The following is a 15,282-nucleotide window of genomic DNA, read 5'->3' as shown; positions in this document are numbered from 1 at the left end:
ATTGTGACCTGAGCCAAAGTCAGACGCTCAACTGACTGAGCCACCCAGGCGCCCCTGGTTGTTAAACTTTTTAAGTTGCATTTCCTTTCCATCCATCACTTGAACTGTTCTGTCTTAGCATTTTCACTCTGTTGTCTTCCCAGAAACCCCAATCCTTCAGGACCCCTCGACATACCATCCCCACATGTCCACAGCAGCAGGAAAAGATTCGCACTCTTACCAACTCCTAGTTTCCTCAGCCTTATCCAACTGGTCTTTGATCCGCTTCTTTTCCCATCCCCCTCAACAACTGTTCCAAAGCAGCACCACTCTCCGCACCTTCCCCTTACTGAAGCCTCGCCACGCTCCTTCACCTAGTGGCCATTAAAATCTGATCCTATAACTGCCTCTCCATCCCTCTTCCCACAGAAAACTGCGTCCAATCCAGTCCTTTTCTTCTCCCCTCCGTGTCCACGGGAAAGGCATTCAAAACCTTCACCGGTGACCTAATCCCCATTGCCTTCTCCCTCACCTCAGACTTTGCTCCAGTTATCTATCCCCCTTTCCCTTGTCTTCATCTTCTCCCTCTCAACCGATGACTTCCTCTTGGCCTATAAACTTGTTCAAATCTCTCTCAAGTGTAAAGCATTCTCCCTTAACATCCCAAGCCCATTTCATTACCTGTCCCCTTTCTTCCCAGAATGATCTCTTTGACTTAGAATTTCCATGTGTCTCAGCTTCATTCATTCTTCATCTGATGTAATCGTTGGTCACACACGGTTATACGCTGATTATATGTCCAAAACGTAGTAATCTTGTCCATTTGTCCATCTTTTGCATCCCTTCGGGGCATTTTAAATGGTTCTCATGTAAGTACTGCACACTTTTTGTTTAAATTATGTTCAGGTGATTTTTGTTGTTGTTACCATCGTGAATGGTAGCACGCCCCTCCTTTTATAGATTGAGGACCAATATGGCTTTAGAGGGGAAAAGTATGAATTCTGGAACTGGACTGCCTGCGTTCAAATTCTGCTGTAGTTATGTGACCAAGAAAGCATTATTTTACCTGTCTCTGACTCCATATCCTTATTTCTAAATGGAGATAGTAATAGAATATACCCCCATGGAGTTGTGAAGATTACACTGGTTCATACATGTAAAACCCTGAAAACAGTGCCTGACCCATAGTAGGCACCATGTTGGTATTAGCTATTGTATATATATGGGTATTTTTTTATTAAAAATAACTTAAATTATTAAATTTTTCATCCTCTGATATTTCTTAACATTAAAAAATTTTTTTTTCATAGTGCGAGCAGGGGAGAGGGGCAGAGAGAGAGAGAGAGAGAGAAAGAGAGAATCTCAAGCAGACTCCATGCTCAGCACAAAGCCCGACACAGGGCTCCATCCCATGACCCTGGGATCATGACCTGAGCTGAAATCAAGAGTCAGATGCTCAACCGACTGAGCCACGCAGGTGTCCCATGATTTCTGCTTATATTCTCCTTTACTAAATTTCCTTGTTTCCAGTAGTATTTAGCTGATGCTCTTTGTTTTTTTGGGAATGTGATCACATCCGCCAATAGGGTTATTGCAGCCTCCTTTACAACATGACATGTACACTTAGTTCCATTGGCAATACCTCCCCTACCACGATATTTAATGCTTCTAGTATCTCCCTACTCGGTATGATGCTGGCTTAGGGGTAGTAATAGATGTTGAGGTGTATATTAAAAATGCATCCATTCATTCCTTTTTTTCCTCACCAAGAATTCGTGTTGGATTTTTGTCAATGACTTTTCGGCATCTATGGAATTGGAAGCAAATGATTTTCTTGCCTAGAATCCCTTTCTAGATGCAGCCATATGATTAATTTTATCATTGGATGTCCTATATAGTTATGGCATGTGTGTCTATGCTGAATTCACATCGGTAACATTTTATTTAGGATTTTTACATGAATGTTCTTTTGAGAGATGGGTCTTCTCATTTTCTTTGTATCAAGCTTTATCGGGTTTTATTAGCTTGACAAAAACAATTTCATTTTCTTCTTTTAGGTTCTTCTCTTGCTAGGCACTGAAATTATCTGCTCTTCAAACATTTGGTAGCATTGCCCCATGAAACCATACATTTGTGGTACTGAGGGGAGGCAACCACTGACAATTTTTTCCACGGAAATGTTTAGATTTTAAAACTTCGGTTTTGGAGAATGATAAATCACACTATCTTAGAAAAATTTTCAAATTTGTTCATGTAGAATTGAACAAAATAGTTTTTTATTATCTTTTCAGTTTCTGCTTTTGTTATGGTGATTTCTCCCTTCCTATTTTGTGCATTTGCCTTTACTCTTTTTTCAGTTTATTAGTTTAGCCAGCAGTTCACCTGTTTGTCTTTTTCCCTGGAAAATTCATTTTTGATTTTTTTTTTTAGTTCTATTTTTCTGCTTTCAGAAGCAGACAACTCATTTGTTACAGCCCTAGGCAGATGTAAAAATGCCCTTAACAATGGTGAGAATGACACAAATTGTCACAAATACCCTGTTGCCACCTTGCTCCCTAGAGATGGTGGGAACCCTGTGCAGAAGAGCAAAGAGCGGGGGAGGAAATGCTGGAGTCTGAAGGGTCTGTGGCTCTGCTGTGTAATGTGAGGATTTCCTGCATTCTAACAGCCACTCAACTGCAGAAAAGCTATTTCTAGTGAAATTCAAATCCAGTTCAACCGTCACTCTTAAAAATCAAAACTGAATCAATCCTAGGCTCCATCAAACCTTGCACCATTTTTAAAAAATAGAAATAGGGGCCCCTGGGTGGCTCAGTCAGTTAAGCATCTGACTTTGGCTCAGGTCATGATCTCCATGAGTTCAAACCCCACATCCAGCTCTCTGCTGTCTGCACACAGCCTGCTTTGGATCCTTTGTCTCCTCTCTCACTGTCTTCCCCTCTCCTGCTCATGTTCTCTCTCAAAAACAAACATTTTTTAAAAAGAAGAAATAATTATTGGGGGAGAAAGACTGAAAAGCCAACAATTTTACCTGTATTTCCCTTTCTCCCTTTCAACGTGGCCTATTAAATTAGAATCAAGAGAGGGGTTTGGCTCTGACCCTTACTAGCTATATAACCCTGCACAAATAATATAACTTCTCTAGTTCTCACTTTATTCATCCTCCCAAGAGTATTTTATTTGGCAATCTTCATAAAGCCTTCCAGCTCTAATAGGCAGAATATCACATTTGGAATCTGCTGCCCCCTGCTGGCACTTTGACAAATTGCAGCCTTTACCGTTCCAAGGCATAGAGTCCCAAGTTTGTGTCTATGTAGTTTACACTTCCTGGATCTAATTTTCTTTCTTACTGTTCCATTCATCCATCTCCCTACTTATAAACCAGAAGTCTTTTACAATCACATAGTGTCATAACTTGAACTTTAAAACAATCTTGTTACTTTTGCTGTTCAAATCTTCCTTCCTTCCTGAATTCTTTGGAAGTTTTGTTGCAACCTCCCACTGCTGTGATGGCTTTTTAGAATTTTCTAGTGGTCGTTAATTTTTGTTTTACATATTTTGAGGCATTTTTAAATTTGTATATACAAGTTGGAATTATTTTAACTTTGTACTGAGAGTTGATTCTTTAAGAATTTAAGTAGATTTCTCTATCACTGATAATGCTTTTTGTTCCCTTGAAGCCTATTTTCTCTGATATGAATAATTATCTAAACTGGTCTCTGGAATATATGCCCAGTGTTATCTTCTTGATCATATCACTTTCAAATGTTCCGTATCCTTACGTTTTACATGTGGATTATTTTTTTCAATTTGAATTCTTTTAACAGGAGTTTGGTCTTTGATCAAGCAGTCTCAAAACCCAACCCCAGTAGCACATCCTTGGCACCTGCCTGTATACGCAAGCTAATTCCTACACTTTTGATTTCTAGTCTCTTTTCTCCCTTACCAGACCCAGCACATCCACAGCCAGGCTATGCCAGGATTTAAGCCTGTTACTGGCCAAGCAGCCAAGAGAGTAACAGTTACGGTCTGAGGGGGAGGGGGCGCTTAGAGGGGCCCACAGCACTAAGCATGGAACTACACTCGCAACTATATTACAAAGAACACCAAGCAAAATCAGCAACGGGAAAAGGCATGTGAACAAAGTCCAGAGGAAACCAGGCACAGGCTCCAAGAATCTCCTTCCAGTTAAGTCACGCAGGATGAGCTTAATTCTCCAGCAGTGACGTGTCCATCAGGGAAGCTTACCTGAACCTGGGCATAGAGTCCAGGGTTTTTATTTGGCTCAGTTACATAGGCACTCTGCCTAGCATGTATCAAAATTCCAGATTCCCAGAAGGAAAGCTGGTGTTCAACCTAAGTCTTATTGTTTGTATAAAGGTTTCAGGCACAGTTCTTACCAGTTACGAAATGGGGGTGAAAGCGGGGGGGGGGGTACACTCCTGAAATCCAAATTGCTGGACACTTGCCAAAGGTGAACTTTGCAGGTAGGCCTTTCTAAGGATAACAGGTTCAGGCACACCATCTAAGAAATACTTAGTAACTGAGCCATGACCTCATGCCAAGGACTATATGTAGCCCCACTTACCCAGCAGGAGGTCATTCTCTTCACCCTCTGGGTGGGAGATGAGCCAGTTCCTAATCTATTAGCCTGTTTCCTCAGATCTCATTCCTGGTCCACTTGTGTCCTCCAAGAAGCAGACACCAAAACCAAGAAGGGGTCCACTGTGTAACAGATTAGGGGCAACGCTGGTGAGGAAAACTAGAACAGAAGCTGGGTTTAGGGGGAAGCTGGAAGCAACTAGACTCTGATGCAGTTATGAGCTCAACTGAATGAAAGGAAGGAAGGAAGGAAGGTTGGGTGAAAGCAGTTCAGGGGCACCTGGGTGGCTCAGTCGGTTAAGCATCCAACTTCGGCTCAGGTCATGGTCTTGCGGTTTGTTGAGTTCGAGTCCCACATAGGGCTCCATGCCGACAGCTCAGAGCCTGGAGCCTGCTTCAGATTCTGTGTCTCCCCCCTCTCTGCCCCTACCCTGCTCATGCTCTGTCTCAAAAATAAATAAACATTGAAAAAAATTTAAAAAAAAAAGCACTTCAGATGATCATGTAATTCCACAGGAGTCTGGCAAGACCGTCAGGGAGTCCTCAAGCCAAAGTCAAGGGCTCATGATACCCGCGTCATGGCAGCAGCTGGAGAAGCGGGAGTCTCGGTGTTAAGGCAGGACTGGATTTCAGAGCCCAGCAGCCGGCGGGGCGGCCTGGAGTCACTATGCTCCTCTTGCTGGAGATCCAGGAGACACATTCTCCTGGCTGCCACCACGGGGCTACAGCTCTCCAAATACACCTGAAAAAGATTTATCATCAAATATTTAGCACCAACAGCACATGGTAACTAGCAACACTTTCAGTTTAAAAAAAAAAGTTGTAAAACCACCTAGAATAGAACACTGGTTAAGAATGAAAAGGTAAATAATCTTTTACCTTTCATAAACTAAACATGCTATGCAGATGAATTCTGGGGAAAAGACTTCCAAACTGCTTAGTGAACTGGAAGTTTAAGCTGACAGACAGCATATTGTATTAGAACTAAATCAAGGTTAGTCAACGACAAAAAATACGTATTTCCAAATGTTCATAACTCAAGTAATTTTCTGAAATATGATTTGTGTTCATTAACACTTAGAGGAAAATATCATTTGTAAGTTTATCTTCCTGATTGACCTCAAAAACTCTTTAGCAAAGAAAAGGTATTTTACCCCCAGTTCTTAGGCTGACTGTAAGCGACCACATGTAAAACTTCTGACACAAGGAAACGGAATAATGTTTCCAGATGTTTCTAAAGGTTATTTTACACATAATTTGGGAACTTCCAAACCTGTAGGCTCAGGTGATAAAATGGAAGACTGTCCTCTTACATGGTGTATCTACCTCTTACATGGTGTATCTAAGAGGATTGGTTTTCTAGTTTGTTTCAATGTTATCCTCTGAGATAACATTGACTATCAAGATTTGCAACACAAAACTAACCCAAGGAGGCTGGAGTAGTTGCCATCTGCTAAGTTTCAACAAAACACTGGTCCCATAGTTGCTCTGACAGATCTGACAGATCCTTCCAACCAACATGTTTTTAACTAAGCCAGAGTAAACAGTTCCTAAGATCAAACAGTTAACTACTACAAAAAGAAAAAAGATAAAAGAAAAAAAAAAACATTTCAATATAGTAACTGGGTTTCATCCTTTACATGGACTTTAGGACCTCTTGGTGCAAATGACAGAAGCTACTAGAAGTAAAGAAACCAAAATACTGAATGTGAAAGAAACTTAAAACGCTTATTTTTTTAAAAATGAGATCAACACATTTTAATGTAGAAGATGCCATCTTTATTTACAGGCTAATAAAAAAATATTAAACTCAACTTAACTAGATATAATACATTTGTCATAAATCCTATAGATCTGAGGCCAACCGTAAGTGGAAGACTGAACAGGTGGAATAGTGGATTACATAATAAAGATGTCAAATAATGTGCGGCTTACACACGAATCAATATATTTTGTTTTTAACAGGAAAACAAAGTAAGTCCACCGTGTGGGGAATAAAACCAGCACCAGGAACAAGCTGTGTTACCTTCTGACAACTATTCAGTTATAATTAATAAGACTCACAACATTTTCACCTCTCTTAAACCTGCTTTAACAAGCCTCAAGACCCAAATGGTTTTGCTCCATCATATTCACAACAGATACCACCGAAGAGAATTTTAGAGGCGAAAGTGTAAATATATATACGCACATACACACAAGCCTCACGTTCTGTCGAACATTTTTTCTCAGCTATTCCGCTTGTGAATGTGTATATTTTTCTTTTTCCTTTTAACCGTAATGGCTTTGCAACAGTTCTTTTCTGTTTGGTTTTGCCCTAGAAACTTGAGTGTTAGAGATTTCTTCCCTATAAATGTGAAAATATAAAAACCGCTTCTCATTAGTTTATAATTCTTAGCTCACCCCCCAGAGACCATATATTCTAAAATGAACTTTTAACTGGGTACTTTCTAAACACCTGCCAGGAAGCTCACGGTAGCATCTGAGCAACAGGGCTCTCACGTAGACTTTGCAAACCAAGGTGAAGCAGGAATGAAAAGGGACGGACTTGTGCAATTTTAAACTATCGGGGAAAATTTTCATTCTGCTCTTCAATCCTTGAAAGGAGTTTATGTCATAACCACCCCATAGGATTCCTATTAAGCAGCGTCTAAGTAGAAATGCCAATTGAAGGTTCTTAGAAAAACTCTTTGTGGACTTTCTAGATTGTTCTTGAAAATCAAAAGGTTTCAGCTAATATTTCCTAAGGATTCTACCTAGTGGATAAAGGATATTCTCCAAAAAAAATGCCATGGTCATCCCATCCCAGGCTGCATTTAAAAAAAATAAGAATATGGTTTTGAGTCACAACAAAAATGTTTTCAGATACGCTACAATGGAATTTTTTTTGGCTAAATCAATATACCGGCTGAAATCTAGTTTGCAGATCCCATGTCAGTCCTGGGGTATGTGTTTGGTACAGAGGGAAATGCATAAGGGAAAAACTCTTTTCTTCTTTTAAGAGGCCTAGCCTGTCAGGAACAAACAATAACATATAGCTTGCTTATTTGGTTGTACAATTAAATACTAGCTTCCGCTTGGAGGCAACGTTACACTATAAGGTACTTTAATATCAGTAACAATATACACTAGGAAGTGCATTTCTATTATAAACTAACATGGTGATATACAGATGAACAAAACCACCCAAAACAAACCATAAAGGAGCAATAGTTAAAACATCAAATTTATAAATAGCAAAACCACCAAATAAAGTATATACATTGTAAAGATTTACCTATGAACAAATATATAGTGCATCTAGGAAAGAAAAAAAATGTGTTTTACATCACATAACATCTGACTATTAGACATGAAGGTACTGATAATACTCTAAAGCCTGCAGGCTTGCCTCCACTTAATATTCCCTTAAACATACATCCTTTAAAACCGTGATATTGGCAAAACTATCACCTCTTTAAATGCAATGTTTTCACTTTCCCCAGCAAGGTACAGTGTGGCCTCCAAGAGCAGTAACTAAGAGAACAGGCCCTCCATGCTTAATCCTGGGATAAGAGAAACAAATCTGTAGTTTGCATATGAGAGCACTTCAGTCAAACACTGAGATGAAAAGCCAACCAAAACAATTCCGGTATTGAAATGTCTTCGCCTTATCTTGCCCACCAGTGCCTTGGCTTTTTAGATGACTGGCAAATTAGTTACTCTGAGAGAAAACTGCTGTTTGAATGAAATGCATTTCACTCACAAATAAATTTGAGCTTTTACTGCCAGAAAAATGTATCTGTAAGTGCCAAGACTATCACAACAAGACAAACTTTATGAACAACTCAAAATGTAGAAAACGGTCTTTCGTGGATTCCAGAAAAAAAAAAAAATCTGACTCTAAACATTAATAATGTAATGCTCCAATACCATGCACACAGATCAACATAATTGAGAACAGATATTTTATACTCATCTGCATTTCTTTTAAAAACCAGGAAAAGTACAATGTACAAAAACTTTTCAGGAAGTATTTCTAGTGCAGCATTGATTGATAAAGGATTGCTTAAAGAAAACTATTTTGTACTGCATTGAATAAAGCTGAAAGGCAAACTCATTACAATAAATGATCATTAAGAACTGATTTAGATATCAGGATGCACAATAAATTAAATAAAAAAACTAAAACCATTCTTCTAGTTTAAAAAAAAATTAAGTCAAACCTACATTTCTGCAATTCATTGAGTTAAGTTCTGTCCTCTGAAATACCACACTTAACATTCTGGAATATATAATATGGATTCATTTATTCTTGTATTTAAAGGCTATTTCTTATAAATTCCGGTTAGCACGGTCCTTCTACTAACTAGAAAAGGAGCCAAATAAAACAGTAGTGCTTCATTTGGTACTTAAGAGCCTAGTAATATCCCTTTGGGAAACACATGCTTTGGTGCTTTACAATTTTAGGAAAATCAAAATCGCTTTACATGCAATAGCTAATTATGGTATACCACAGAAAACAGGAGTTTTATGCATTTAGAATTGTTCACATGAAGCCCTGAGGTACCCGCCTTTCATTTAGGCTACAAGCCTCCCTTGATCTTGTATAGTCTCTGTCACCATCTTCCCTAGTGCCCCAAACTCAGAAAAGTCTGATTAAGAATCTTGTCTGGAGAGACAGTCAATTTAGTAAGATTTTTTGTGATACAGACTGTGCAGATCATCTAGTTTAGAAGCACTGTCTTCTACAGGAGGTTCACTTGAAGTTGCTAGATCTCCATTTTCATGTCCATCAGTTACTGCCTTCTTATTAAATCCTGAAAGAAAGAGGAAAAAAAAAGATAGAAACTTTCTATCTAATCTGAAAGAAGTCTTTCAATTTTACTGAGCAAAAACAAAGGAGTACCCACTATAACTAGTAATAGTAATGAGGTAAATAATGGGGCCTAAACTAATCAAGTTAGCAATTTCTGACAGAGGAATTCTTCTTACAGCAGATATCAAACACTGTACAGATTTTTCATATTATTTATTGGATCTATCAAAAAATTATATAAAATGTCCTACCAGAATTTCCGTGAAACTTGGAACTGATACAAACAATCGTAAAATTCAGTTAATTCCACTTATACAAATATATATTGAACAGTAAGTTATATGTTTCTTTTACATTTTGCTTTCAGATTATTTAACTACAGTGCACTAAGGCACAGGCTAGCCTACTGCTAAAAATTTAGGTTGTTGGCAAGACAATGTCCAGATAACATTTAAAACAAATTTTGGTAAATCTAAAAAATACATACTCGGCTTGCAAATAAATCAGAGTTGATTATGTCATCTACTTAGTGAGCTATGAAGTCTGGACATGTGCTAAACAGTAACCAATGGATATATTTTGTGGTTTGAGTCCGTTAATAGTAATATATCATAAGAGCATACATTTTAGTTATATGAGTCACACTTTCAGTGGTCTGCAATTCACACAGGTGACAGAGAAGTCTTTTAGCCTCAGCTGCAAAAAAGGGAGGGGCAAAGCCTTCTAATCCCGACAGATAGTAGAAAGGATAAAAGACAATGAAATCATAGGGAAAGCAGACCAACAGTGTAAAGTTTTGACATATTGCCACAATAGTTTTGATCAAGACGCACGGGGAGAACACAACTGCTACTGCTGTGTACACGTAGAGAATTCACAAGATCCAGGCTTATCAGAAGGGCATCCGTTCATCAGTTCACTACAGAACTCTATACCAGACGTTCTCAATTTTTTTTTGGTGTTAGGATGCCTTTCCATTCTTAATAGGTACTGAGGGCTCCAAAGACTTGTTCATGTGGTTTATTAATGTTATGTGGGTTAATGGCGTTTACCATATTAGTAATTAAAACTGAGAAATCTAAAAAAATTATTACTTTGTTAAAAATGAAAATAAGCCCAACAAATGTTAACATGAACAGCATTTGCCTTAGGGAAAATAACTCCATTTTCTAAAAATTCAGTCAGAAGAGGAACATAATTTTCAATTCTACAAATATCGTTAAAGTCTGGCTTTCTAGAAGCTGGATTTTCTTATTTGCCTCTGTTCCATCTGTAACAAGTATATAAAAAGTTCATCCTCACACAGATATATAGCTGGAAGAGAAGACTAGGTTTGGTTTTTTTTAATGTTTGTTTATTTTTGAAAGAGAGAGACAGAGCATGAGTGGGGGAGGGGCAGAGAGAGGGGGAGACACAATGCGAAGCAGGTTCCAGGCTCTGAGCCCAACGCAGAACTCAAACCCACAAACTGCGAGATCATGACCTGAGCCGAAGTCGGACGCTTAACCAACTAAGCCACACAGGCACCCGGAGAAGACTAGTTTTAATAGCCTTTTCAGATAACTGTCAATATTCTTTGATATTATACTAAAATTTGACACCATAGACTTGAAACCATATCAGTAAAGTGTTCACATCCTGTTACATCAAAATCCATTGGTCTATCTTGCAATTTGAATGGCTTTTACCCATGCAGGATTTTGTAACATCATACACTGGTCATTTGAGAAATATTAGATCACTGAGTCATGTAGCAATTCCAAAGGTTGACAAATTTCATTTCACTATATCAAAAAAAAAATCACATTTAGTAACATTACCACCAATCTTACTTTACAAGTTAAGCACTGGAAAGCTATCAAGCTTATGGTGGGGTGATGCATGTTTTACAAAATTCTAATTGTCACTTGAAAGCTGACATTTTATCATTGGCAATAAATACTGTCAGCTGTTTTCCCTGAACTGATGGACTCACTTTGTTCCTTTGAAAGAAAATGGCTGCCAAATAGCCTGAACAACCATAATTTATCATTCTTCAAGTAAAAAATCATCTTCCATGAAATAAATGGCTACTTCAGCTAGCTACTTAATCACTAAGTGCTCTTCTTTGAGACCAGCATCCTAGTTCAGCATGCAGACTCGGTGCTTTATGCATCCTTCCCATCTTGTAACACATGGTATTAAAAAAGACATGTACTCAAGGGTCAAGACTTAATAAAATGAACAGTTAATTTTACTATTTCATGAAGCTGTCACTGTCTTTTTTTTTTTCTTACTCAGAGTAGATGGCAAGGAAGAAAACGATTCCTATAGTAGTAGAACCACTGCCTTGATTTGTACTAAGGCAAAAGTAGCTTTACTCCCATTGCTTTTGCACCATCAGTGCAAATATCGACTCAAAAAACCCACAAATAATGTTTTAGCATTATTATTAACAGTTTTTATCTCACGAATCCCCTAGAAGGGTCTCGGGGACCCCCAGAGATCCATGGGTCACAATTTAAGAACCACTGCTCTATGTAAAAGAAAGGTTAGAATTTTTCTTTAAAATATGTGTAAATAATAGCAAAGGAATTAACCCAAAAATCCTCAAGATCACATATCTGGATTCTAATAACAATCACCACAGTCTAATAACATATTCATATTTAGTCTATAAATCACTGTATTATGAGAGAAGAATCTGCATTAAGACAGCAAGATGACACTAAGATAAATCTATTCTAAAAGGCATATTGGTTTTTACTTCAGTCCCGAAAACTTGAATTTTTTTTACTTTTCCAGGATCTCATGTAGTTCAGTAACTGGTAATATACTTGTCTTAAAGTCCAAAAAGAATCCAGAAGAACTTCTATGTAAATAAAATTTTGGCCTAATGACCAGTGTACAATAAAACTATAAGCAAAGTTTCTGTTTGCTTATAGTTTTCTGTTCATTCTGTTCATTCATTCATTCTGTTAATGATGGCTTCCCCATCATTAAAACAGTGTTACCAAAGAAATCTAAAATCTGTATTTTAAAAGTTTATTAATAATAGGGATGCCTGGGTGGCTCAGTCGGTTAAGTGTCCGACTTTGGCTCAGGTCATGATCTCATGAACCGTGGGTTCAAGCCCCACATCAGGCTCTATGCTGAAAGCTTGGAGCCTGGAGCCTGCTGCGGATTCTGTGTCTCCTTCTCTCTCTCTGCTCCTTTCCCACTTGTGCTCTCTCTCTCTTTCAAAAATAAGTAAACATTTAAAAACTTAAGTTTACTAACAATAAATATATTAAAAATAACTTTTAGAGTAATTTTTACCTTGCAACACTTTGATTTCCCCGCTTGTGTCCTTGCAACTAGCACCAGAATTACTACCTCCCTCTAACTCATCAAGGTACAAACGGTAGCGATGTCCACTCTCATCTTCGTACTCTACATTTTCATCATCAGAATCCACTTCAGGAGCCACATAAACTACTTCAAATTCAATCTCTCCTCTCTAAAATGAGGAAAGAAAATGAGGAAGTTATTTTAATTGTACTCAAAAAGGATTTCCAAATTCCTTGGGGTAATAGGCACGAGGAGAAAGAGAGTTCAGATGTAGCCCCCTTTCAAGACAACAAATAATGAAATTCTAGACTCTCAAGAGGTGGAAGAGAACACAGAGGTCATCACGTCCAGACCAACCCCGTGAATCCTAAGTAATTTCCTTTTAATATTACAGTAGCTCTTTTTACTGATGACAGTATTTTTGCTAACAGATCTAAACTAAAAAAAGGATGCTGAACTACTCAACTTACAAAATTCTGGAACAAATATTCACTTGAATAGTTATTTTGCCATATTGTACTTTACACAGCAATTTGGCAAATCCATCTAAGTAGGCAGATAGTAAAGTTGCAGTTAAGGGCATCACACAAACATTTCCTTGACTAATTCAAGAAACCTTTACATGACGATTTCCTGGTTGTTACTGAACAGGTCTTGAACCTTTTCTTAACTTTCACTGAGTACCACAGTGTTAAGGTAATCTGGTCACTAATAATAGTAATTATCATATTTATTATACGAAACTATATCCTTCAATCTTCAGAATGACCCTATTGTAGTGTAGTCTCTTTTACATGAATGAGAAACCTGAGTGAGCCTGGAAAGAGCAGATAATTCTCCCAATATGATGAACAAGTAAAACAAAAAATAGAAATTTGACTCCAAAGTCCTTGCTTTTTCTACTAGACTAAATGTGTAATATCTGTACCCCTATTCTTGAATAAAACCTTGCATATGAGAAAAAGTTACAGATTATTTTATGTTTAAAAAACATTCCAAGTCATTTAATAAGAGACTATAACCACTATACACAAGTCTGGTATTTGCAACTCTGAAAATTATGTCCTGCCTTTGCTCCAAAGAAAGTATGTCATTTTTTACTGCCACTCACTAAGTCAGTCTCTTTGGTTCTCCTCTTAAGGTTATGCTTCAGAATTTTAAAATGTGCATGGCATTTCCTTAAAAGTTTATGACTGCCTGTCTGTATTTCCTTTATCACAGCTGCCATTCATCTCACTCTTACACTACTGGATGTAGCCAAGTTTGGTTAAGAAAACACTAACAAAGAGGATAGGGTTGCATTCTTAGATCTCTCTTAGCAGACAAGCTTTAAAAATACCATTTTCGGAGGATAGATGGGTAATTCAGTGGTCTTCAGTAAAGTTCTAGGTTAAAGAATTAGGTCTGTGCATAATAGTCATGAAAATGGATTCTAGGCTTAATATGAGGAAGAGCTTTCTAAAAATCAGCAATATACACCAACAGAATGGACTACTTTATCATCAATAGGTCCTCCTCTAATGTAAATGTTCGATTAGTGATATCGTAGAAATTTACACCACATGTATGGTCGGACCAAACAAGCTATAAATTCACTTTCAACTTTCAGATTCAATTCCATACTGATGACCCAACAAAAATCTCAATGTACTGTCAACACCTAATTTCTTCAACTCTATTCTTGAAGGAAAAAACAGAACAACAAAAACCCACCTTAAGTTAACCTGGTAACAAATATGACTTGTGGATATGAATCCAAAGTCTATAATTTATTTGCTCTGCAACCTTGAGCAAATTATTTAAACCCTAAGAACCTTAGTTTACTCATTTTAAATAAGAGGGATAGGCTAAATGATTTCTAAGGACTCTTTCAGTTCTAATATTTATGACTGTGAAACCAATCTATGTCTAGCATATTGTTTTTTCTATAATACCTTCTATTTGTATAGTGTTTTTTAGTCATTAATGATGTTTTGCTTCCTAAGTACCAGGTCCTGTTCTGAGCATCCTAAATGAATCAACATACTTAATCCTGACAGTTCTCAGATAAGGACACTGCAGCAGGGGACTTAACAAACTTGCTAAAAGTTACACAACTGTGGAAAAAGGCAAATAAAATCTTTTTATTCAGTAAATCTGGATGAATGTGTTCTATAAAAGGCCCAAAGCAAAGGAACCTAGTATCCATATATGAACACTTTTATGACTGGAGAAGCCTCCTAGGGAAGTACAAAATATTCAATAGATTCAAAAGGAACCAATCGATAGATCCAATTTTCATTACATAAAGGGAACTTACCTGCTGGGAAAGAATGGTTACAGCTTCTTTATGCTTTGTGTCCCTTAGGTTAACTCCATTAACAGCCAGAATAGCATCTCCAACATGTAGCCCTCCACATCTATCAGCAGGTTGCCCTGGGTGGATCTCAGAAATGAGGATTGGAACACCATGTTCTTTCCCACCCTGACCAAAAAAAAAAAAAAAAAGTGGGGGGGGGGGGAGGTGAAGGGCAATCAATTAGTTTACTTTTTGTATAGTCACATACCATCCTAACAATAAAATATCTTCTTAAAAATGCATTTCATTAAGTATC

The 15,282-nt window shown here is 37.6% G+C and overlaps 1 protein-coding gene across 2 annotated transcripts in view; it reads right to left on the bottom strand.

Moving 5' to 3' along the window:
• Positions 1-6,337: 6,337 nt before the first annotated feature.
• Positions 6,338-15,282, bottom strand: part of GOPC (golgi associated PDZ and coiled-coil motif containing) — a 38,868-nt gene continuing 29,923 nt past the window's right edge. For both annotated transcript variants that reach the window (XM_015064677.3, XM_027057015.2), the window contains 3 exons: positions 14,988-15,152; positions 12,677-12,857; positions 6,338-9,380 (listed from right to left, as the gene is read on the bottom strand). In XM_015064677.3, coding sequence (XP_014920163.3) covers positions 9,250-9,380; positions 12,677-12,857; positions 14,988-15,152 — 477 coding nt within the window. In that variant the 3' untranslated portion in view covers positions 6,338-9,249. The remainder of the gene's footprint in view (positions 9,381-12,676; positions 12,858-14,987; positions 15,153-15,282) is intronic.

The sequence above is a fragment of the Acinonyx jubatus genome, chromosome B2, assembly GCF_027475565.1.
Source record: "Acinonyx jubatus isolate Ajub_Pintada_27869175 chromosome B2, VMU_Ajub_asm_v1.0, whole genome shotgun sequence".
NCBI lineage: Eukaryota > Metazoa > Chordata > Mammalia > Carnivora > Felidae > Acinonyx > Acinonyx jubatus.
Note: the sequence above shows the minus strand (reverse complement) of the source record. Positions and strands in the feature narration are given on the sequence as shown.